The 25,520-nt window shown below is 35.6% G+C and overlaps 1 protein-coding gene across 1 annotated transcript in view; it reads right to left on the bottom strand.

The window, feature by feature from the left end:
* Positions 1–25,520, bottom strand: part of EPHA3 (EPH receptor A3) — a 404,569-nt gene that overhangs the window by 261,028 nt on the left and 118,021 nt on the right. The window contains exon 3 of the mRNA XM_068987994.1: positions 20,459–21,119. Within this exon, the coding sequence (XP_068844095.1) occupies positions 20,459–21,119 (661 nt within the window). The remainder of the gene's footprint in view (positions 1–20,458; positions 21,120–25,520) is intronic.

Below are 25,520 nucleotides of genomic sequence, written 5' to 3'. Positions count from 1 at the left end.
TACACTTTGTATCAAGTGTTAGGATGCACTCAGAATTTACACAGGAACAGAAGAAAAGGGTCCTGCAGAGGCACCAGCCCCAGTAGAGCTTGAACACATGTTATCATACACCTTCTGGATTTTGCCCTGTTTCCTTGCTGCCATCATACTCATTCTATGTAATACCTTTCCCCTTTTATTTAGCTTTTAGAATTTACTCTGCATTAGCTTTGAAACCAAAATTAATCTGGGTGTTGTAAATATATGTGTAAAATAAGGTAGGCTCTAAATGGAGTCTCAGTGCTGCTGTGAGAATCAAGAACTTCACTACAGGAACTCATGGCACCCCTAGAAGAGATATGTCCCACCTTGGATTCCAAGCTTAACAGCAAAGGTGTTTCTTAGAAAATGATTTGGAAAAAACACATTTTTCTTAGAATATATATTAGGCTCGTATGGCATAATGTTATAAACATGATATTGTTTCAAGGTCTTCTGCACCATGGGTGAATTCTTTACCATCTGAGCCACCAGGGATGCCCCATTAAGATAAAAAATATAAAAATATATCAGTATTAACATATATAAAATCTTGCAGAAAATGTAAAGGTTACTCCTAGTCTACTTTCAGCCTAGTGTAGTATGAGAAAAATGTTTTGAACATAAGAAAAACCTCCTGAGAAATTATAGAGTGTCCTCAGAGGATTCATAGAATATCTTCACTGACTTTCTTAGACATGGAATCTACTAGATTGCTTCTTATATATATAGGTGCTGCAGTTGGTAAAGAAACTGCCTGCCAACGCAATAGACTCAAGAGACAGGGCTTTGTTCCCTGGATCAGGAAGATTCCCTGGAGAAGCAAATGGCATCCCACTCAAATATTCTTGTCTGGAAAATTCCCTCAACAGATGAATTTGGCAGGCTACAGTCCATGGGGTCACAAAGACTTGGACATGACTAAGCCTGCACACACACAGATTATAAAGGGATTTTTTTCTTACGACAGTGATCTAAGGAGCCTCACATATTCATGCTCCTTTAACTGACTAATAGATGAATTGCTGTTGTTTAGTTGCTGAGACGTGTCTGACTCTTTGAAATCGCACGGACAGTAACCCTCCAGGTTTATCTGTCCATCGGATTTCCCAGGCAAGAATATGGAGTGGGTTGCCATTTCCTTCTCCAGGGGATCTTCCGGACCCAGGGATCAAACCCACGTCTCCTGATTGGAAGGTAAATTCTGTATGACTATGCCACCTGGGAAGCCCAACAGATGAGTATTAGCAAGTAAAATGTAATTTTACCACCACCCTTATGGCAGAGAATGAAGAGGAACTAAAAAGCCTCTTGATGAAAGTGAAAGAGGAGAGTGGAAAAGTTGGCTTAAAGCTCAGCATTCAGAAAACTAAGATCATGGCATCTGGTCCCATCACTTCACGGGAAATAGATAAGGAAACAGTGGAAACAGCATCAGATTTTATTTTTTGGGGCTCCAAAATCACTGCAGATGGTGATTGCAGCCATGAAATTAAAAGACACTTACTCCATGGAAGGAAAGTTATGACCAACCTAGATAGCATATTCAAAAGCACAGACATTACTTTGCCAACAGAGGTCCGTCTAGTCAAGGCTATAGTTTTCTAGTGGTCATGTATGGATGTGAGAGTTGGACTGTGAAAAGGCTGAGTGCTGAAGAATTGATGCTCTTGAACTGTGGTGTTGGAGAAGACTCTTGAGAGTCCCTTGGACTGCAAGGAGATCCAATCAGTCCATCCTAAAGGAGATCAGTCCTGGGTGTTCATTGGAAGGACTGATGCTGAGGCTAAAACTCCAATATTTTGGCCACCTCATGCGAAGAGTTGACTCATTGGAAAAGACCTTGATGCTGGCAGGGATTGGGGGCAGGAGGAGAAGGGGATGACAGAGGATGAGATGGCTCATCCGGGAGCTGGTGATGGACAGGGAGGCCTGGCGTGCTGCGATTCATGGGGTCACAAAGAGTCGGACACGACTGAGCGACTGAACTGAACTGAACTGAAGTGAAGTCACAGATCTTCAAATCTTTACATTTTGAGATTATATCCAAATGGATAATATCAGGTGTAGTTGCTGTTCAGTCACTCAGTCATTTTGGATTCTTTGTGACCCCATGGACTGTAGCACGCCAGCCTTCCTTGTTCTTTACCACCTCCCAGAGCTTTCTCAAACTCATGTTCATTGAGTCAGTGATGCCATCCAACTGTCTCATCCTCTGTCAATCCCTTTTTCTCCTACCTTCAATCTTTCCCCAAATCAGGGTCTTTTCTAATGAGTCAGCTCTTTGCATCAGGTGGCCAAAGTATTAGAGTTTCACCTTCAGCATCAGTCCTTCCAGTGAATATTCAGGATAGACTGGTTTGATCTCCTTGCAGTCACTGTTTCCATTGTTTCCCCATCTATTTGCCATGAAGTGATGGGACCTGATGCCATAATTTTCATTTTTTGCATGTTAAGTTTTAAGCCAGTTTTTTTCACTGTCCTCTTTCACCTTCAGCAAGAGGTTATTTATTTTCTCTTCACTTTCTGCTATAAGGGTGGTGTCATCTGCATATCTGAGGTTATTAATATTTCTCCTGGCAATCTTTATTCCGGTTTCTGCTTCAGCATTTCTCATGATGTACTGGGCATATAAGTTAAATAAGCAGGGTGGAAACATGCAGCTTTGACTTACTCCTTTCCCAGTTTGGAACCAGTCCTTTGTTCCATGTCCAATTCTAGCTGTTGCTTCCTGACCTGCATAGGGGTTTCTCAGGAGGCAGGTAAGATGATATGGTATTACCATCTCTTTAATAACTTTCCACAGTTTGTTGTGATCCACACAGGCAAAAGCTTTAGCATAGTTAATGAAGCAGAAGTAGATGTTCTGGAATTCTCCTGCTTTTTCTATAATCTAATGGATCTCTCGTTCCTCTGCCTTTTCTGAATCCAGCTTGAACATCTGGACATTTTTTGGTTCATGTACTGCTCAAGCCTTGCTTGGAGAATTTTCATGAAATGGGAATACCAGACCACCTTACCTGCCTTCTGAGAAACCCCTATACAGGTCAAGAACCAACAATTAGAACCAGACATGGAACAAAGGGCTGGTTCCAAAGGGGTATGTCCAAGCTGCATATTGTCTTCCTGCTTATTTAACTTATATGCAGAGTACATCATGCGAAATGCTGGGCTGGAGGAAGCACAAGCTGGAATTAAGATTGAGGGAGAAATATCAGTAACCTTGCATAAGCAGATGACATCGCCCTTATGGAAAAAAATGAAGAGGAACTAAAGAGCCTCTTATGAAAGTGAAAGAGGAGAGTGCAAAAGCTGGCTTAAAATTCAACATTCAGAAAACAAAGATCATGGCATCCGGTCCCATCAGTTCAGTTCAGTTGCTGTCATGGCAACCCTATGGACTGAACATGCCAGGCTTCCCTGTCCATCACCAACTCCTGGGGTTTGCTCAAACTCATGTCCATTGAGTCGGTGATGCCATCCAACCATCTTATCTTCTATTGCCTTCTTCTCCTACTGCCTTTAATGTTTTCCAGCATCAGGGTCTTTTCCAATGAGTCAGTTCTCCTCTGGTTCCATCAGTTCATGGCAAATAGATGGGGAAGCAGTGGAAACAGTGGCAGACTTTATTTCCTTGGGCTCCTAAATCTCTGCAGATGGTGACTGCAGCCATGAAATTAAGAGACACTTGCTCCTTGGAAGAAAAGCTATCACAAAACTAGAGAGCACATTAGAAAGCAGAGACATTACTTTTCCAACAAAAGCCAGAATAGTCAAAGCTATGGTTTTTCCAGTAGTCAAGCACTGATGTAAGAGTTGGGTCATAAAGAAGGCTGAGTGCCAAAGAACTGATGTTTTTGAACTGTGGTGTTGAAGAAGACTCTTGACAGCCCCTTGGACTGCAAGGAGATCACATTAGTCAATCCTAAAGTAAATCAGTCCTAAATATCCATTGGAAGGACTGATGATGAAACGGAAGCTCCAATACTTTGGCCACCTGATACGAAGAGTTGACTCATTTGAAAAGACCCTGATTTGGGGAAAGATTAAAGGCAGGAGGAGAAGGGGATGACAGAGGATGAAATGGTTGGATGGCATCACTGACTAACGGACGTGTGTTTGAGGAAGCTCTGGGAGGTGGTGAAGGACAGGGAAAGCTCGCATGCTGCAATCTATGGGGTCACAAAGAGTGGTACATGATTAAGTGACTGAACAACAGCAATAATTTTGGAGAGTTTGTATGGAGAATGATTTGTGTAGGAAGGAGAGATGCTATCTCTAAAATAACAAAAAATAAGGGTATAAGAAAAGTGTAGGTATATGAATTCCTTTTTTCACCGTGTGTGCCTCCATTCAAGGAAGTTACCCATATTCTCTTATTGTTTTATATTTATATAGTGCATATATTAATAAAAAAGCACAAATCTTAGTAAGTAAAAAAGCCATCAATATTCACACAAAAGATGCATCCATTGTATACAGATTTTTGAACTAATCTCTGAAAGGATTTCTGGAGGAGTGAGAAAGCACATCGATAATCATAGAAATGTTACAATCTGTAACAGTGAATGCTTGCTCTTTATTCAGTTAAAAATTTAGTACCATATTTACTATCAATATTGTAGTACTGTATTTTACAATTGTCTTCTAACTTTGACTTTTAAAAAGTATTCTAGGTCAAGACATGCAGAAACCAAGCTCATTCATAGATTTCAGATATTATAATAAAGTGATCAAACAAGGTCTAAATAAAAAAATGAAATGGCTAAGGAATCTTACTTGATTTTTTAATGATGAATTTAGATGTATATTAAGTCAGGTAAAGCAAATGCAATCTTACTAAACCTGTCAGGTAAATCTTGGGTTTATTACTGGACTAAGAATATACAGAAACCATCTTCTACAAATGGAACTGACAATTCCTTTGCAATGCTGACCCTTGTCTGAGGTTTACAGCGTGAGCTTGGCCACTGGCCAATGTGAACAATGTTTAAATTTCTTTATGGCAGCTACATGAGCTTTCAGACGTTCATCTGCTTTACCTACTGTGCTTAATAAAAAGCAAGCCAATGCATTTTCTCATCTCCTTTTCATCACTAATAAGAGCAACCATCAACCTTATGAAAGATATAGTCTGCTTTTACTTTCAGTTTTTTTTTCCAGTAGCTCTGCTCTGAAACTTTAATAGAGCACCATTATCCCACCTATCATCATTACACAGATCTGGATATAAAGCTATGTACATCTTGTCACTAAAACACAGTAACTACAAACAGTAAAAGCCTTAGGGAATTACTTCTGTTCTTGAGCATCAACATTTAAAAAGAGTTTCAGTATATTAATGAAATAGTTGATTTATAGAAGCCTTCATATTCTGGAAAACTGAAAAGTTTAAGAAATTTCTAATAGCAAAACAAGATTTTATAATGCATAATACCAATAACTTTTCAAAGAAAAATTAGCTTTATATATTAGTATATAGTGCTAATATATATATATGAGCATGTAACCTGCATACATATATGTATATAATAGACATGTACATGTTATATACATCCATATACATATAAACTTATTCATACATATACATGCATATATATTTACATATGCATGTATATTTTTACATATACCAATATTTATGGTCTTTGAAAAAACCCAGTGTGGTAGCAGATACATGAGCCAAATCTAAAATTCACTCCCAGTCTGCCACTTGGAGATCTGTCAAGCTAATAATGAAGCATATTGTGCGAGCATACACACTGGGCACATAGCGAGTGTTTTCTGAACCCTGGTTCTACACTCGCCATCATCTCCTATCAATCATGTCCTCAGCAACAGCAGGGGCAATGGAAATAGAAGCAGAGGTAATGGAGGCATGACTCAGTTCCACATGCTTGAAAAATGAAGGCCCCAGATACCCTGTTAAAACATTTTTGTGTTATAATTTTACCCAATTCTATACTGAAAAAAAAAAGAGGAAAGTGTTATATTAATGAATATATGAAGTTCTCGCCTCTTTAAATAACTATTGTCAATCTTTTTTTCTCAGTTCCAATAACCAAATTCTCCAGTCACTAATTCAGCAGCAAGAACTTGCAAATTTTCACATTATGATGCTGTGCAAAATATCATCAAAAGAAAAGTATTCGCTTACTAGATTAGAAAAAGGATTGGGTTTCTTAATTAGACAGACCTGAATTTATATCCTGGCATTAAGACACAGGGCAAATCAGTAAGTTCTCTTAGCCCTGTCTAGGTAAAGTGTGGCTAACAATATTTACCTTGTAAGGCTTACGCTGAAGATCAAATGGTATGTTAACCACTGAGTACACCCTAGTCAATCAATAAATGCCAATTCAAATGTATTTATGACTTATAATTAAGACAGGATATGCACAATTTAAGATGGAATCGATTACTATAAAATACTCATTAAAAAGTGAAGAAGAGCACACAAAAGGAATATAGGGAGAAAAAACAAAATTGTGAGTTTAGTGTTCAAAAGACACGTTGAAAGGTGTAGCTCTTTGTAGGATGTAACAACTCACATAATTCTGGGTTCCTGTACAGAGAATGCAAGCAAGATATCATGGCCGTGACATGAATCAATTTACAAACATGAAAACAAGCCCAAGGAACTGTACAAGCTCCTCTGGCACCGGCATGCATGTTCAGTCGTGTCTGACTCTTTGTGACCCCATGAACTATAACTCCTCCCTCCATAGGATTTCCCAGGAAAGAATACTGGAGTGGGTTACCAGTTTCTCCTCCAGGGTCTGGTACTAGAGCTAGAAGTAAATGTAAGGGTTCTCAGAGAGAAGACGTAGTGAAAATATTGAATAGCATTCTTAAAAGCATTCTTGCGTATCTACAGCCCTGAGCTTCACAGGCTATTTCTGAAAATACAGGTTGGTGGGCTTTAGGTTCCTTATTTCCCCAGGTTCTCTAAACGAGTGCCCCACACTCAACGTCCAATTTCACACTTACTAATTGTATGTGACCTTGGACAACTGGACAATTTCTGTAAGCCTCTAGTTTCCTCTCATGGGAAATGGGGACATGACGGTGATTCTCTACAGGCCTTTGTGTGTGTTAGTCGCTCAGTCATGTCTGACTCTTTGTGACCCTACTGACTGTAGCCTGCCAGGCTTCTCTGTCCATGGAATTCTCCAGGCAAGAATACTGGAGTGGGTTGCCATTCCCTTCTCCAGGACCATGGGCCTTTGGGGGAATTAAATGAAATGTTGAGCTCAGTTACATGCCAGAGGACAGAAGAGGCTATATAGGGGAAAAAAAAAAAAATGTGGGAGGTGGGGGGGGGTTCCTCTAATATTCAAAAAAGGCACAGTCACTGCACTCGATCTATAGGAACTTTTTTCTATCAAGGCTATTATTAATACATCCTGTAATATAACCACATTTACCTGTCATCTTTGCATTAGTATCACATTACAGGATAAAGGAAATCAAATGTCAGATTTGAATTCATGTCAGCATGTCAGAGTATTCTGAAAGAGAACTAACTCCGTAGCAGCTGTCTGAACCCTTTGCCTGAGAAAATTCCCTAACTCCAAAGGCTTTCTCCTTGATATCTCTTTTATTACTTTCTTCACATTCTTAGGTCTTGCACTACCACATCCTAGTCACTTTTTCCAGCTGTGTGCAAGTAATGTTCATTTCCTATTTTTAAATATTCACCTTCATGTGACTCTTCCTGAAATTTTTATTTTTTCTCCCAGATAAAGAAATTTCATTTTATTTATTTATTGCATAAGTGTCACTTTTGAATTAGCTAAGTAATAAGTATGACTTCGTATGCCTTCAAAAGTCACATATATTTCTAAGTAAATCCCAGAAAAGATGAGACCTGAGGAAAAATTGTGAGTTAGATGCTTCAGCTTGGGTTCTGATTTAGGCTCTGATAATGTATGATTTGAGATTTTAAATTTAATTCTTAGCTCTGTAAAAGGAGAGATTATTCTAGATCAGGTTTTCTCAATCTTGAAGAGATTTGCCTAGATTATTCTTTGTTGTAGAGGATGCTCTGTGCATTACAGGATATATAGCAACACCTCTGGCCTCTAAGCACCAGATGCCAATAGCAATCTCCTTCCCCAGTTGTGACAACCAAGAATGTTTCAGACATTGACAAATGTCCCCTGGATGCAAAATTGCCTGAGTTGAGAATATTAGACTAGGCTTTAAAATTATATGAGTGTTACATTGAAAAAGTCTGTATCAGCATGTTGTTTCTTCATATTCCCACTAAAATCTAAGTTCCTTGAATGCAGGGGACATTTTTCTGGTTGGTTCAGAGCCACATTTCCAGTGAATACTTTGTAGAGTAAGCACTCATTAAATGTTTGTTGACAAAAATGAATAAATAATGGAAAAATATCTAACTCCATAAAGGTTGAAATCTCTCCATTTATTACATCTTTGCAGCACATTTTGATGAGTTCTTAAACACTGTTTGTCTTTCAGGCTTATTCCACATTTATTTCCTTAAAAATATTGCATTTCATCCTTTTAACATAAATTTAGTTCATATACCCTTGAGAATCCAAGATGCTTGGAAGGAAGAACTGTATTCTCTTTCTTTCCGATTTAGCACATTGATAAATGTATGCCAGAGAAACATTACATGTGCTAAATCATATTGAAATATTTCACATATCGTCAATACAGCAGTATGATACAGACAGTAAATGGATCTTAATTTCTGAAATACAGATTTTCTTCCCTAATAATTACCAGATAAGCAAAACTATTTATTCCCAACCATTCATATACACAGGTTTGTTTCTGAGCTTCACAAACCTTTACGTGTTCTTTATGCATTAATTCAAGATCAGTATTCTCCCATTCCATAGCATATGCTTTCTCTTTTCTTGTTGAAAGTGAGTCTTCATGTCAAAAAGTAGCAGCTGTTCTCAATTAGAGTATTCACTTTTAACATCTTGTGTCTTTGTAACTGACCACTGAACAGAGAGTTCAGGGATATTTCACATTCATGATCTTTAGCTATTAGAAGCCATCCTTAGTATTTTTAAAAAATCACACAAAACAATCTGTAACTGATCATATGATGATTTTGAGTTTCATAATCTCGATGCTCCCTTGAGATTCCTGGGTCTCCTCTCACACAACAAATCTGTGATTAAATGTCCACATTGTGACTGTGCTTCTGAAAGACAGTCGATAGCTACACATTTCTGAGGACTGCAGGGGCAGAGGTAGATGAGAATATGATCGAAGTTTTACTCTAGGATAGTTCTATTACTATCATAGATTCTATTCTCTCATAGAGGGGGCCATAAGTGATTTTAGAGTTATCTGCCAACAGGATGTTTTGCCTACATCCTAGAAGATGAGAATTTACAATAGCAGAGTATACATTCAGTCTTTCTAATCATATGATTCTTTCTAAATGGCTCTGACTTTGGGAGCACTTTTATCAAATATTATCAAAACTCATACTTCTCTGTACAATTGCTCTCTATTAAAGTTTAGTGCCAGCTGTCAGAGCTGTAATGTAAACCCTTATTAGCTCTTGTAAGTTCTACTCTGGAACTAATAAGGGATTGTCAAAACTATCCAAACACAGAGAAATGGGGGGATAAATCACAGAAAAGAAGATGGAAAGTGTTCAATGAATCTGTACTAGCAAAACAATCTTTGTGAAATGATTACCAATGCATTTTGCAAAATCTGTGCCTCTCAAGGTGGAGAAAAAGATCTAGCTTTCAGTTTATTTTGCATAGGGTTTGATTTTCTTTCCTTTGGGAGAGGCTGACTAAAAGCAATAAAACAAATTGAAGAAGTTAATATCAATAATCTCTAAAAAATCTTTCCATGTATTCTGTAAAAATGTTACACTGCATTCCTCAAATTTTAAAATATGGAAGATTTGATAATATCTGAACAGCTAGAAAGAAAAAGTATAAGTTTGAAAAACTGAAGATGAATATTCTTTTAAAAAGCCATAGATTATATAATATCTAAGCTTTAAAAGCTTTTTTTACATACTGAAATGCAGCAAATCAGAAGTAAGGAAGGCTGTCTATATAAACCCCAAAGTAATCTAAGTTAAAGACATGAAATTTAAGGCTTCCTACAGGGTGCAGCTAGACTTGATGGTAAATGACTATGGCAGGTGCACAGTCGATTTGACAAGGTGATATTCATTAAGAAGTCAAAATAACTATACAGTTTATATATTCAAAATAACCAATATTTCCCCTTTCACAGACGTGGCTTTTTGTTGGAAAATTTGAATCACTTTTCAGATGAGTTTACATTTAATAGATATTTTGTGAGTGGTATCAGAGCAATATTCTGATCTTCCTTTGAAATGAGACTGAAAATGCAGCGACAGGAATAACCCATTTCAAGGAAAATCAGAGCTATTTTACTTCCTGCAACTGAAGTTATTTTTTTGATGTCTTAGATTCGCATAGTGAATACTATCCCGAGAAGCTTCATCCATATTTCTCACAGACATACTCTCAAACAAAGTACACAATGAACAAATTATTTGTGTCTCCCAAAGATTATACATTTGGCATACAGGTGTGACCTAAATTATTATTTCCCACTTTAAAACATTGGACCAGACCAAGCATCTGAAAGTTTGCAGAACTTGAAGTGAAGTAAAGTGAAGTTGCTTAATCGTGTCTGACTCTTTGTGACCCCATGGACCGAGAGCCTACCAAGAGTCTACCAGGCTCCTCGGTCCATGGAATTTTCCAGGCAAGAGTGCTGGAGTGGTAGCCATTTCCTTCTCCAGGGGACCTTCCTAACCCAGGGATTGAACCTGGGTCTCCCGCACTGCAGGCAGACGCTTTACCATCAGAGCCACAAAGATAGAAACGAACTTTATATTCTAAAAGCAAATACCCTAGAGTTATTTCATGTAAGACAACTGCAATCTAGGTTAGAACCTCAGGAAAATGCCTTAATACTGACATATAAAATGGTCTTCTGTGTTAGGATAAAGAGTAGTAAAATATTTATTAAAAGAAGAAATTCTTACTATTTATCCCTCTTTGAACAATGCAATTGCTATAACTGAAGATAAATCTATGTTTTACTAAAACACTGTAATTCTTATTTATTTATAATCTTGTGCGAGAGTTTTAACATCTATAAAACTGTCTGGAACTTTTAAGTTCTCTTATGTTGATTTGTTGCTGATCACTTGACTTGTTCTTATTTATTATGAGGTATTTAAATGATTAGATACGATTTTGTTCTACTCTCTAAATTTAATGATGGTCATATCTCTCCTAATATGTTTGCAATTAAATCGTCTCTGTCTACTCAAAATAATCTGATTTGTAGTGTATACAGAACAAAGATTTCACATTTCTTTCTAGTATCTTGAACATGCAAATTCATGGTTTAACTTTATACTATTTGTTTTTATATAGACTAAAAATGAGCTATAATACTTAAGTCACAAATCAAATACACTCCCTTATTTTTCATCTCTTCAGATTTGAAAAGAGTTTTTACTTAATTACTGTTCAGATAGTGTGTTGACATGCTTGGATTGAAAGTTTCTAGTAATATTACATGATAATTCATGTAAGCATATTTGGGATTTACTTCATAAAATTTATGCTGTTTCGTCTATGGCTTTTTTTTCTCTTTGTGTGATTTTCAAGTGAACATAAATACCTAAAATCAATCAAATAGATATAGTTATTTTCTATATAAAGTAAATTGGTTTGACAAATATTTTGACTCACTTGATTACTTATTTTTGACTCAGATAATTTCTTCAAGGCAAGAACATTATTTATTATTATATCCTCACCAACTATCTAAGATAGTCTTGTATACAATAAATGTTAGGGTATAAAACAGTTATCAAAAATTTTAGGTTTAATGTTTTTGAAATTTAGCAATTTTATTTTACTATTGTAATTGCTTATTTCCTAAACTGCATTTTCTTAAATCAGTCAAAATCTGTAATTCCCTCTGGTTATACAATATAAAAACGTCCATGTGTAAATTCAAAGACACTTTTGAAAAATCAGTGGAAAAAACCTGTGCTAAAGAAAATTGGAGACTGAGTCAAATACTGGATGGGAAAAATCAAAGGTCAGGGGTGTTTAAAGGAGAAAAATGAAAGTTAATGATATTATAAAAGAATACAGGAAATATCACATATGATTGAACAGACTAGAGGTTTAATAGAACTAAAAATGAAGTCACCTTGGAAAACCTCTAATTAAAAGAAGGTGGTGAACCAATTAGAGAATAATGAATACTAAGCACTGAAGAAGTGATGCTTTCAAACTGTGATGTTGGAGAAGACTCTTGAGAACCCTTGGACTGCAAGGAGATCAAACCAGTCAATCCTAAAGGAAATCAATCCTGAATGTTCATCGGAAGGACTGATGCTGAAGCTGAAGCTCCAATACTCTGGCCCCCTGTTGCAAAGAGTCAACTCATTGGAAAAGACCCTGATGCTGAGAAAGATAGAAGGCAGGAAGAGAAGGGGATGGCAGAGGATGAGGTGGTTGGATGGCAACATCTATTCAGTGGACATGAGTTTGAGCAAGCTCTGGGAGATGGCAAAGGACAGGGAACCCTGGCATTATGCAGTCCATGGGGTCGCAAAGTATTGGACATGACTGAGTGACTGAACAACAAATATAAATTCATTAGACAATTTCTCTCCCTCAAGTTATCTCTAAGTTCTAATGTTTAAGGTTAGATAGAGACTATTGAATGGGTGAGTCTGTCATTTCTAAGTGAACTGACTCTGTGCCACCCCGTGGACTGTAGCCGCCAGGCTCCTCCATCCATGGGATTCTCCAGACAAGAATACTGGAGTGGGTTGCCATTTCCTTCTCCAGGGGGTCTTCCCCACCCAGAGATCCCATATTGCAGGCAGATGCTTTAACCTCTGAGCCATCAGGGAAGCCCAATTATCCATCTAGTTGCTATCTAATTTAAAATATCTTCAGTTATAATCTGCTAGGTTGAAGGCACAATGTCCTTTAAACAGATATAATATAGTCCCTCCCCTCAAGACACTTCCAGTCTGAAAACAACTGTAAAGAAATACTTCTGAATTCATTAAAACATATGAACATCTCGTACTTCTGGAAGATGCACACAGACTAAGAGGTGCTGGAAAACCTCTGAGGTTTTTGGTTTTCTCTAGCGCCTCTGTCAAAGCGAGCATTCTGTTACTGAAAGTGTGCCTGCTTCTTTAAGAGACTTTCTGAACAGACAGAGAAATGAGTAAAGAGCAAGAGCTGGTAGGTTAAATAAACATAATTATGGAAAATCATCGAGAATTCTAGATATCTTCATACTTCACATCAAACACACTTTTCTACCCAGCTGCTAATGTACAAGAACAAGGAATGAAGTTAGCATTCCACAATGAACGTACACAGATAAAACACAGAGCAACAGATTCTTCAGTGACATTAATAAGGTATTTGGTACATTAAGTCTAAACAAAGTTTAGGAGGAATATTTATAGTAACTCCCGGGTTTCTGGCTCAAATGTAATTAACTGACTAAATGAAAAGACATTACCATTCTCATTTCTTCTCTCCAACTAAATCAAAATAGATAAAACAATTCATTTGCCAGGAGTAAAAATACGTATGTAAAGATCACAAGGTTCCCTTGGTATTAATGTGAAATTTCCTCACACCTCCAATCTTCAAAACACAAAAGTGTTATCCTGGGATGTAAGAACTATGAAGGATTTCCCAAATGAAATGAACCAAGTAAAATCTGACTGTCAATAACTGAAAGCAAATAGCACAGGATTTAGGTTTATAATTGAAAATTTTCAATGCTATCTTATTAAAAAGAGGTTTATTAACATACTATAATAACATCTCAACCTGTAAATTGACAATAGTCTCAACATCAAGCAAGTTTGTCAAAATCTGAGGAACATGGCCCAAAAAAGGTGTAAATCACACAAACACATGGTAAAATAAAAAAGATACTATGAGAGATAACATTTAAAGAAAGACCATATTTTAAAATGACATATTAGAGAAATGTCTAGAAAACCAAATCGGATGCATGATTTCTTACTTACCTTACTAAATAATTATGTTACCATTAGTTTAAGTTTTTGTAGTTATTTATATGTGCATTTCTGTTTTACCAAATTCATCTTAATAAGTATTCTCTACCTGGGAATTAGATGGGGAAAGAGTGGAAACAGTGTCAGACTTTATTTTGAGGGGCTCCAAAATCACTGCGGATGATGATTCCAGTCATGATATTAAAAGACACTTACTCCTTGGAAGGAAAGTTATGCAACCTAGATAGCATATTAAAAAGCAGAGACATTACTTTGCCAACAAAGGTCTGTTTAGTCAAGGCTATGGTTTTTCCAGTAGTCATGTATGGATGTAAGAGTTGGATTGTGAAGAAAGCTGAGTACCAAAGAATTGATGGCTTTGAATTGTGGTGTTGGAGAAAACTTGAGAGTCCCTTGGACTGCAAGGAGATCCAACCAATCCATCCTAAAGGAGATCAGTCCTGGATGTTCTTTGGAAGGAATGATGCTAAAGCTGAAACTCAAGTACTTTGGCCACCTCATGCGAAGAGTTGACTCATTGGAAAAGCCTCTGATGCTGGGAGGGATTGGGAGCAGGAGGAGAAGGGGACGGCAGAGGATGAGATGGCTGGATGGCATCACCGACTCAATGGACATGAGTTTGGGTGAACTCCGGGAGTTGGTGATGGACAGGGAGGCCTGGTGTGCTGCAGTTCATGGGGTCACAAACAGTTGGACACAACTGAGCGATTGAACTGAACTGAACTGAACCTTCCTGAAAGTTTTCTTTTTTGTATTTTCAGTTTATTTGGTATGCAATTTCTGATTAATTCTTTAGCTGTTAACATTTCTTACAATCTTCCCGTATTTCCTCCCTCTAACCAGTATGTGAAATAGAAAGGTTCATAATTTTCCACTCTTACGTTTCCTGTGTCCAAGTTCCCCTAGCAAAAAAAGCCAGCAACATAAAGCATCTTAGTACAGAAAATTCTGTTTTCCTCGCATTCATCCCCTTCCATACAAATACACTTCCCTCAACACAAAACTTATTTTTAAGTGTAAACTATTGACTTAGCTCTGTTTAATACTTCACTTAAAAATATGTTTTTTTAGAGGCAGAAACCAAAATATTTTAAAACACATACACACACTTTTGCACTATAAAGCAAACTAGTTTGGTAGTGATAATATTCATCTTTCTCTTTCTAGCATCTTTGGCAGGAGTTGGCATAGAGTAGAGTCTTGATATATATTTAATAACTGAATCCACAGTCAAAGCATAACTTTACTACTTTTCTTCATTCCAGGAAACATGAATTGATCTAAAAGTTTGTATCAAGTACAAGACAAGTATAATGATATGGCTAAAATTGTGATCCTGCATAAAGATACCTTTGGTTTTACTTATAGTTCTGAAATCAATGAGCTTTTTGTCTAAAAAATATTTTTCCTATCAGAGATTGTCTCATTTTCATCACTTAGTTCAATGAACTTAATCCCAAATATCCAGCTAGAGGGGAATAGATAATTTGAAGTATTTCATTACTAACATTAGAAAATGACCTACTAATGAAATTTGGATCCTTTATAAGACTTCTGTATAGAATAAGCTTAGAACACAAAAACTTTAATGGAACTTCTACACATTTGGGATTTTTGAGAAAATAACTTGATAAACAAATTATAAACCATTCCTTCTGGAATGCATAGGCTGAGTAAGATAGTTTCCTTTTTCCCTAACCAAAAGTGTCTAAGAACAATAATGATGGGTTCAAAACTCTCAATGCAGAGTCTTCTCACTATTAATGAAAAATTTCCATTATTAACTTTGGAATGCTCTAAGTTAATCTCTCCTTCTGTTTCCTTGTCAAGAAAGTTTGTACCTAGTAGAAGATTTATTGGTCTGTGTTGCATTAAAATTATTCATTTATTATCTGTCTTTCATATCAGATTGTAAGCTCTGAGAAGCGAGGTACACTGACTTATTTATCTATGTTTTCTCACTGTCTAGTACATTATTGTTAGAACTTAGAGATTTTTAGAGATATTGAATTAAATTTGCTATACTTGTTGGCATACCTAAGTTGCTTGACAACTCGTTTATCCAGTTTTGTTAGATATCGCCTGAGCTAATCTTAGTCTTCCCATGGCATTTTGTCTAGTAATTCTTCTTTCTTAAAAAGCTAGAAACAGAGAGCTGTGATAAATAAGCTGAAATAGATGGAACAGAAATATATTGACAGATACTTGGTTACTTTGTGCCAGTTGCCTATGGTCCTGCTCATCCTTTAATATACAACACTCTAACTTCAGTAGAATACGTGTCCTTGTGGGGTTTCCCGGTCTCTGCCACCATTGGACTGAAAAATGGGGAAGTGGTATCAGTTGCGGTTTCAGCTGCAACATTCAGAATCAGACTGCCTGGCTTCAGATCAACTCCTAAAAGACCTAAGACAAGATACTTAATCTTTCAAAACTTTTTTTTAACTTCCTCATTTTAAAAATGGAGCTAATAATAGGATGTACTCATAGGCTATTTTGAGAGATAAGATAACTCATGGACATAACTTAGCAAATGAGCACAGTTTCTGGCATCCAATAGGGGCTTAATGCATATTTTTAAATAATTTGTTGCATTCTTACTATGCTTCTTATAATTAAGTAGATTCTCTCTAAATATTTCTTGAAATAAAATGACTGAGTCTTATTTTCCTCTGTTTTAGAAAACTGTAAACCTCTGTTTGCTGATCACTGTGTTATAAAATTACCCTGAGGTGTTTAAAATCTAGCCACATATGTATGTCAAGATATTGTTCCATCCTTCTGTAAAATGAAACAAAACAAAACAAAAAATAAGCTCATGAAATACATGAAATGTATTTAGTTATCTTTTCATCTATATCTATTCTAAGTAATACCATTCCTTTGTGTGCCTGAATTGAAGCCCTGCTGATAAAACAATGATTTGTGAGTCATAGCAAATGATCCTGACTCGTTCACAAGCTTAAAAACCAACCAGATTTTTAAAATTAAAAAAGGAAACCATAACAAACACCAGGACCACCACTGACAACAAAAGCAAAATTACAAGCCACAAGCCATGCTGGCCTATTATATTACAGGCTGTAAATTAATTGGTTGTGTATTAGATATTTAAGACATAGTAGACTTTGCATTTAAACTGACATATTAAAAAAAATTTGCTAATATACAGTCGATGTAGACTCAACACTACATGTAAATCAGCATGAAGTAGAATGCCTTGACACATCCTCTAATAATTGGAATATGCAAACTACTTTTACTGTGAAATAGGAGGAAGCCAAACAGGGAAAGGAGTACATCAAAGCTGTATATTGTCACCCTGCTTGTTTAAATTATATGCAGAGTACATCATGAGAAATGCTGGGCTGGATAAAGCACAAGCTGGAATCAAGATTGCTGGGAGAAATCTCAATAACCTCAGATATGACACCACCCTTATGGCAGAAAGCAAAGAAAAACTAAAGAGCCTTTTGATGAAAGTGAAAGAGGAGAGTGAAAAAGTTGGCTGAAAACTCAATATTCAGAAAATGAAGATCATGGCATCTGGTCCCATCACTTCATGGCAAATATATGAGGAAACAGTGGAAACAGTGGCTGACTTTATTTTTGGGGGGCTCCAAAATCACTGCAGATGGTGACTGCAGCCATGAAATTAAAAGATGCTTGCTCCTTGGAAGCAAAGTTATGACCAACCTAGAGACCATATTAAAAAGCAGAGACATTGCTTTGCCAACAAAGGTCCATCTAGTCAAAGCTATGTTTTTTCCAGTAGTCATGTATGGATGTGAGAGTTGGACTGTAAAGAAAATTAAGCACCGAAGAATTGATGCTTTTGAACTGTGGTATTGGAGAAGACTCTTGAGAGTCCCTTGGACTGCAAGGAGATCCAACCAGTCCATCTTAAAAGAAATCAGTCCTGAATATTCATTGGAAGGATTGATGCTGAAGCTGAAACTTCAATTCTTTGGCCATCTGATGTGAGGAACTGACTCATTGGATAAGACCCTGATGCTGGGAAACATTGAAGGCAGGAGGGGAAAGGGACGACAGAGGACGAGATGGTGGATGGCATCACCGACTCAATGGACATGAGTTTGAGTACACTCCAGGAGTAGGTGAAGGACAGGGAGACCTGGTATGCTGCATTCCATGAGGGCACAAAGAGTCAGACACAACTGAGTGACTGAACTGGGCTGAACTGAACTAAAATTCACCTGGCAAATGGTAAGATATAACCCTAAGAACAAGCTGCACCTTTTAGTTACATTACTGAAAAGTCATTACACTTGTAAATTCCAATCATATCCCATTTGATCTTCCTTCTCTAATTCTACTATAATTAGTTCTTATTCAGCATATTTTTCTTCGAATAATTTGTTATTATGCATATGCATCTAACGCTGCAACTAGTATTTTTAAATGTTGAAAAAGTCTGATAATATATCATCACTGTATCGAGGAGGTGCTATTAATATCTTCAATATAATAAACTATAAGAATCAAGGAAATAAAACTTTGATACAAATATGATCTCTAAGAGTAGTTTTGCCATAGAATATCATTGAGTAACATAATAGTTACTTTAAAGAAGTTGTTTGGTAAATTAAAATAAGTTTAAAAAACAAGCAATTCTGAATCTACTGTAAACTTTCTGAATACAATTTAATGTCACTTTCTTTTTAAAAATTCTACTAAAGTTTGTCTCAAGGCAGCATGTGATATTGGTTAATTATGTGCATGTTTTATTTATTTATATTAACATTTCATGTGATCCTATTTATCTGGCTGACACATTTTTCTATTATATTTTTAAACAAGACACAAAGCATCATATAAAAATTATTTAAAATCTAAACAATGATTAGGTTCTTGCTCAATGGAAAAAATTGTGTGAGATGGTTCGGCGCATACTGATAATGATATTGAGACAGAGGCACATCTGTTCCTTCCTCGGTGTGGATATCAGAGACTGTCAGTAGAAAACAAACTGGAGGAAATAGTTTTTAAATTTTTCCTGACCTGTACTCAGTTGCTCAGTTGCATCCAACTCTTTGTGACCCCATGGAACATAGCCCATGAGGCTCTTCTGTCCATGGGATTTTCTCAGGAGGAATACTGTAGGGGGTTGCCATTTCCTCCTCCAAGGCTCCCTGATCTAACCTTTTATTATTTTATTTAAAATAAATCCCACAAAGATAACACAAACAGTACCACAGTGATAAAATATAATTCAAAGTGGAATATAAAGGTTACTGAGACTTCTTCTCTCCAAGAAAGTAGTAGCTAGTAGGTTGTTTCCAGTTTAGAATTTTCAAAACCATATTTAGTAACAGTATTCTGATCTCTTGCCAAGGATCTAAATAATGTGGAGAAGTATCAGACTAGGGTGTATCATTTGCTGTCATTAAAAAAAAAATCTATAAACTATCTATAGTTAAAAGCAAAATGCTATGTCCTATTCAGATTCTGAGAAAGGTCAGTTTATATATAAAGTAGATTCATCTCTTTCACATGGACCTGAGACTTACTAAATGGCCACAAGTAGAATACCAAACTCAATTCTTTTGATTAAGTTAACAGCAACAAAAACGTATTAAAACAGACTAGATTCCAAAGACTATAAATTTAAGCTCTCCCGTGTATTGAAACATTTAAAATTTTAATGATAATTTTTGTGTGTTCTTAAGCACTAAACCTTGACTAATGCTAAATAACAAACTTTGGGATTAAGTGGAAATTATCATCTAATATAATCTTTTGTGGAAAGGATGATCTTTTATTTGATTTTACTTACCATGATCAAAACTTTAAATAATTTAAATTATTCCTCTGTATACCAAAAAGCATCAACTGAAGCATCAACTCTGGATTTTTAAATAAAATATTTTTAATTAAAACACTAATGTTTTATAAGTAAATCCATATTTTATGCACAGATCACTGAAGAGACACTATTAATATATCTTATAGCAATGAACTGTGTATTACTCTGAGATTGACGAGCACAACCATAAATAGTCAGTGGAGAATCTAATTCTGTTAGAATCAAATTAGCTTAGTTCCAATGCCATTTCTTCCCTCTACATAAAAGAGACAGATTTTTTTTTCCCCTTTCAAATGGTCTAGTAGTATGTAGGTTAGCACCACATAATCAAATATGCTAATATTTGTACAAAATTATGAATCAACACATCAAGTGGGATAAATTTAGTCTATAAATAGTCTCTGTTTAGTTTGAGCCACATTTTGCTGCTAAGTGAAATGTGGTTTCATTTATTTCAATTATTCTACCATAAATTCACAAGTAAGAAGTACCACTCTAGGGAAAATAGAGAAGACTCTTACCTTGACACATGAAACCTCTTTCTTCATAGCCAGCATTGCAGGAGCACTTGCCGATGGGTACAAGCCATTCACCTTCTGTACTGCAGTACATCCTAGGAGGATCTTCCTCCTTAGAATTGTTAACACAAGAACCTCTAACTTCCACCAGAGATTGGGAATCCATGGGTACTGTGTCTGGAAACATAGCCAAATTCTTCACTGTAAACGGGCACTTTTTGAAGTACACTCTCACAGACACTAAGGCAACACAAGCACCAACATCTTGAAAAGCCAAATAAAATCCCTTTTTGTTGACAGGACCTACTTCTCTGACCTCAGTGTTGAGTTTAAGAATACGGTCCCCGAGATCCATTTGCGTGAAACTTTCATCAGCTGCAATGGTGTCAATCTTTGTAAACTGGTGTTCTCGGAATTTGACTCCATGATCATCATCAGACTCCATGTAATACAGATTGAAAGTCTCCTTGCAAGTTCCCAAAACCAGTGGAATGCTATTGCAGTCCCGGAGAGTGAACTTTAGTTCCACATAGATCTTCTGAGCTGAGTTCCTGGGGATCCAGTTTGTCCTCAGCCAATTATTTTGACTATGATCCATGACATTGCACACCTGGTAAGTCCGGATGGGTGTGTAATGTTCATCAACACCACTGATCTCTTCCCACTTGAAGAATGAAAGAAGAAGAAAAAAAGAAAGACAGAATTAATGAGTTAAGCATGATGAATAATTGTGAATACAAGATGAAGGTGTTAATGACATCACAGAAAATACAAAACAAGCAGAAGCTTCACTGTTGCTCATTAAAGATCAAGATGTACAGCAACTCTGTCACATTCTTATTTGCAGTTTTTATTATTCACAAGGTTCTCTGAGTTCTTTGACACAAAATAATTCAAAATTTTGATGAACACATTTGAATTTTACTGGAGTTTGTGTGATATTCAGGAAGAAGTTGCTTAGCAATTGATTGGACCTAGACAAACATCCTAGGATAAAAATGTTAAATCAGTCATCTCTAATAACATGATAAAAATTATTTTGTTGTATATTTTAGGGGATTTTTTTTTTTTTTTGGTTTGCTCTTTAAAAAGAAAAAGAAAAATACCACTGCCTAGCACTTCTCTTTATTAAACTTTCCCCAATTTGGGCCAGACTTGGGTAAAATCAGTATATCACAAAGAAAGTGAATCTAAATTATTTCATTACCAGGTATCCTTATGCATGACATTATTAACATACTTGGTCATTTCAAGAAATACATGATGGAGAACTTTGAATTTCTGAAGTAAAAACGTGAACATGTCTCCTTCCCATCTCCCCAAAATCCAACAAATAGTTGTACATGTAGAACAGAGGATTTAAGTATAGTGAACATTTCAATTCTTAATATCTTTTATCCACATTAAATTTTCCACATGAAAGAAATACACGGCTACTTAAGTTGTTATAGCAGTTTGGGCTATGATGGTAATAAAACTTTTTTCATTGTAAATACACTAAAAAATTTCAAGACTTTTTAGAAAAGTTAAGCACTGCTTCTTTGATCCTTATACAGGTCTTGAGAAGCTTTCAAGTTAGCATCACATTGTTTGTGTTATTTATGATTCTAAAACTATTATTCTATTTAACTGTTAGGCCTGCGTCTACACTCTATTTATACCATGCCTAGTTATCTTATTGCTGCTAGGAAAGTACATCGTTTTCCATGTCATATTACAGTTCTAATCTTCTATGGCTCCCCATTACTCATGTTAGAACTTCAAACTCTTTAGTTGGTATTTGCGCTTTTCCAAAGACTATTCCCAACTTACATTTATTTTTTTTCTAAAAGTCTGAATTGAGATTAGAGAATTATAAGTTTCACTTATGCACATACTGTTCTTGTCTCTGTGAACTCTTTTTTATGTTTTCAAAAGAAATGTTGGATTTTCTTTTGTTATGGTATAAAAAAAGAACACTGGGCTCTGCTCATTTCTCTGTGATGCCTCCCATAACCTTAATGTGCTTAAGACACTTTCTGTTTCGTATAACACTTATTAAATATCTTTTTCAGTTTTAGATTTAATTCATGATACATCATTAGATTAGTTTAACATTGTTTCAAATACATTTGTTAGATTTTAGAGTTCTTTATATCCTTTATAATATGCAGCACACAATTTCACTTTTTGGGAATAAAAGATGAATACAATGCATAAAAATTATAGTTTTAATAATATATTTAGTAATAATTCAAGGAAATAATAAAGTTCATATTAGAGAATATATTTTAACTTTGTAAATAAATAAATGAAATCCTTGTGATGCCCATTATAAATGGGTTCCTAAAATCTTCTCCATTAAGAGATTCACTTATTTTCATAAGAAATAAGTTTTAAATAATTTTTAACTAAATCAATGGTATTTAAAAAAATTAATGTATTTTCTACTTATATTTATTAAATACACATAGAAAATCCAATCCACAACTTCTAGTTACAAAGTGAGATAAAAATGCTATTTTTTAAAATTCACAATAACCAAAAGTAAAGAAATATGGCATTTATCTGGCCTTTGAACCTCATTAGCCAAAAAAAATAATTATTTACATTAAAGTGTTTGAATTATCAAATCCAAGCTGCACCCTTCCCCACTACCAATGTGAGAAACACAGTTTTAAAATTCTTTAGTCTCATTAGCTCTCTTACCAATCTAAGAACAAACCAAAAGCAAATAATTAAACAGCACCACTTATTTCAGTAACTTGGATCATTCAGGGTCTGGAATATTTGAGAAGCATTAATTTTCTGGAGGCAAAATTGGCTTGTCTTTATTGTCATGCCTAACATCCAACAAAGGAACCCATATTGTTATTTTAGAAAACCCTAGAATAATATACAAGAAAATACTCATAATGTAGTTTTAATAATCACCAATTTATCATTTTCAAACAACCACTCTATAAATATAGACAGCTTTTAAGAACAAAAGTATATATGAGAGTCTCATTTCTGAGGATTTTACACTGAGGTGCCTATAAAAGTAAAGTCATATTCAAAACCAAAATTAATGTATAACTTTAATATCAGAAAATTTAAAACCTGTGAGCTGAGTTGAAGCTCAAAAAAATTGTAATGTTAAGCAGTAACATTATGTTGCATCTTTGTTAATATTACATTGACTCTATGATGGCACTGTAAAGTATAGAGCTAACAAAAACTCCAGAGAATAAATGCTTTCTGTGGGGATTTTACAGAATGTTAGATGATAGGCCTATTTAAAAATTAGCCAACTGACTTCAAAAATTTTAGGTCAGAATTTTCTTATCAGAATAGATAAGTTTGTAATTTGATGAATCAGTTGCAATTTTCTCCTGCTCTGGACAGCATTTTGTTAGACACCATACAGAAATGACACAGAAATGACACCATGTAAAGATTTTCACAATTTGATGTAAAATATGATTTTAATTATGGAGATATCAATGTAGTCTAACATTTCCCTTTGAATGCTAATTTGGCAAGCTATCACAAGCCCTTGAATGCAGAGGTACAAATTGCAAGAAGATAATACAAACAGCACCAGCATGCTCTGTGCATAAAAAGGTTGCAGAGAGCAATTATCACTTCATTAATTTGTAATGAAAACCAAATTGCCTGTAAGTGATGGTGACTTGCCATCTCAGACCATTTGCAAAAAAACAGTAGATCTCTAACTCTAGCGTCTGCTGAAGACTTGTTTAGCTGCTCAGTCCTGTCCTTTTGTAACCCCATAGACTATGTAGCCACCAAGACTCCCTGTCCATGGGATTTCTCAACTAAGAATACTGGAGTGGTGGCCATTTCCTCCTCCAGGGGATCTTCCAGATCCAGGGATCAAACCCACATCTGCTGCTTGGTAGGCAGATTTATTGCTGAGGACTCGAGAATGGAAATAAAATTCCTAAAAAAGCAGTTTTGCAACAGCAGCAACAGAAATCACTAAAGTGCTGTTGTAATTCTTACATTTTATAATTTAAAAGAATACTCATTTTACCCAGTCTCCATACTCCAAGAACTACTGTGTACATTCATAAATTATTAGAGATAATATACTATCATAGTCATTGTGCCGAGGCCAATGTGAACAAAGAAAATGGGTGAATTAGAATTAGTGACATATAAAATTGGGAGGTACAAAGCATTTATCGCTTCATTTTTCTAATCCTAAGGAAGAATCTCTTCAAGGGGTGTCCAGCAGTAACACTGTCCAGCGGAAAGGGACACATAACTAGTAAGAACAGAACTAATAACGCAGACACAGAACTAGTGACTAGTAAGAACACGAATCCCTTCTAAAGCTCAAATTCTTCAACATTGATAATTCCAGGAACAGCCTGGCTCCCAGATTCTTACTATATAAACGTTTATCATTAGACCACGGAGACCAGAGTTGAATTTCTTTTTTTTTTTTTTTCCAGATTATTACAACTGTAAGAAAAACATTTGCCCAGACTTCTTTTCCCTAGAAGGATGACTCAGAATTCTATTCCTTGTAACATTAGCACCATGAACCTCCTTATCAACAAAATACAGTGTAAGATGTGATTCAATTTATATTTTTTAGATAGCACAGCTTCTTGTCACTGAGTCAAATATGTATTTTGAGGGAAAACATTTTTAACAATTAATCAGCATTTAACCTAATAACTCTCATTCTAATGAACCTCAATTATAGTAATAAAAGATTTATACTCATTGTTAACATTAATTACTCTCTTGGATACACTTTTTGCTACTTGCTAGTAGAGAGTAGGAGGAAGTGTTTACATTTTCTTTAAAAGAGGGAGAACCTGTGATACAGTTAGTGCATAGGCTAACAAATATTTAGAAAGTGAGAAAAACCTTCGTGATTTACTTTATACGGTTTAAATCATTTCTTAGAAATTTGCAGATGATATTAAAAAAGAAAATGATACCAATATTCTTATGTTTGTAATACTACATTTGTATTTCAATGGTGAATAAGAAGCACATAGTTCTGCACTTTAGAAAATGCTAATGTGACTAGTGCTGCTCTTAATAACTACGAAAGTGAAAGTGAAAA

Source organism: Capricornis sumatraensis, chromosome 1 (genome assembly GCF_032405125.1).
Source record: "Capricornis sumatraensis isolate serow.1 chromosome 1, serow.2, whole genome shotgun sequence".
Classification (NCBI taxonomy): domain Eukaryota; kingdom Metazoa; phylum Chordata; class Mammalia; order Artiodactyla; family Bovidae; genus Capricornis; species Capricornis sumatraensis.
Note: the sequence above shows the minus strand (reverse complement) of the source record. Positions and strands in the feature narration are given on the sequence as shown.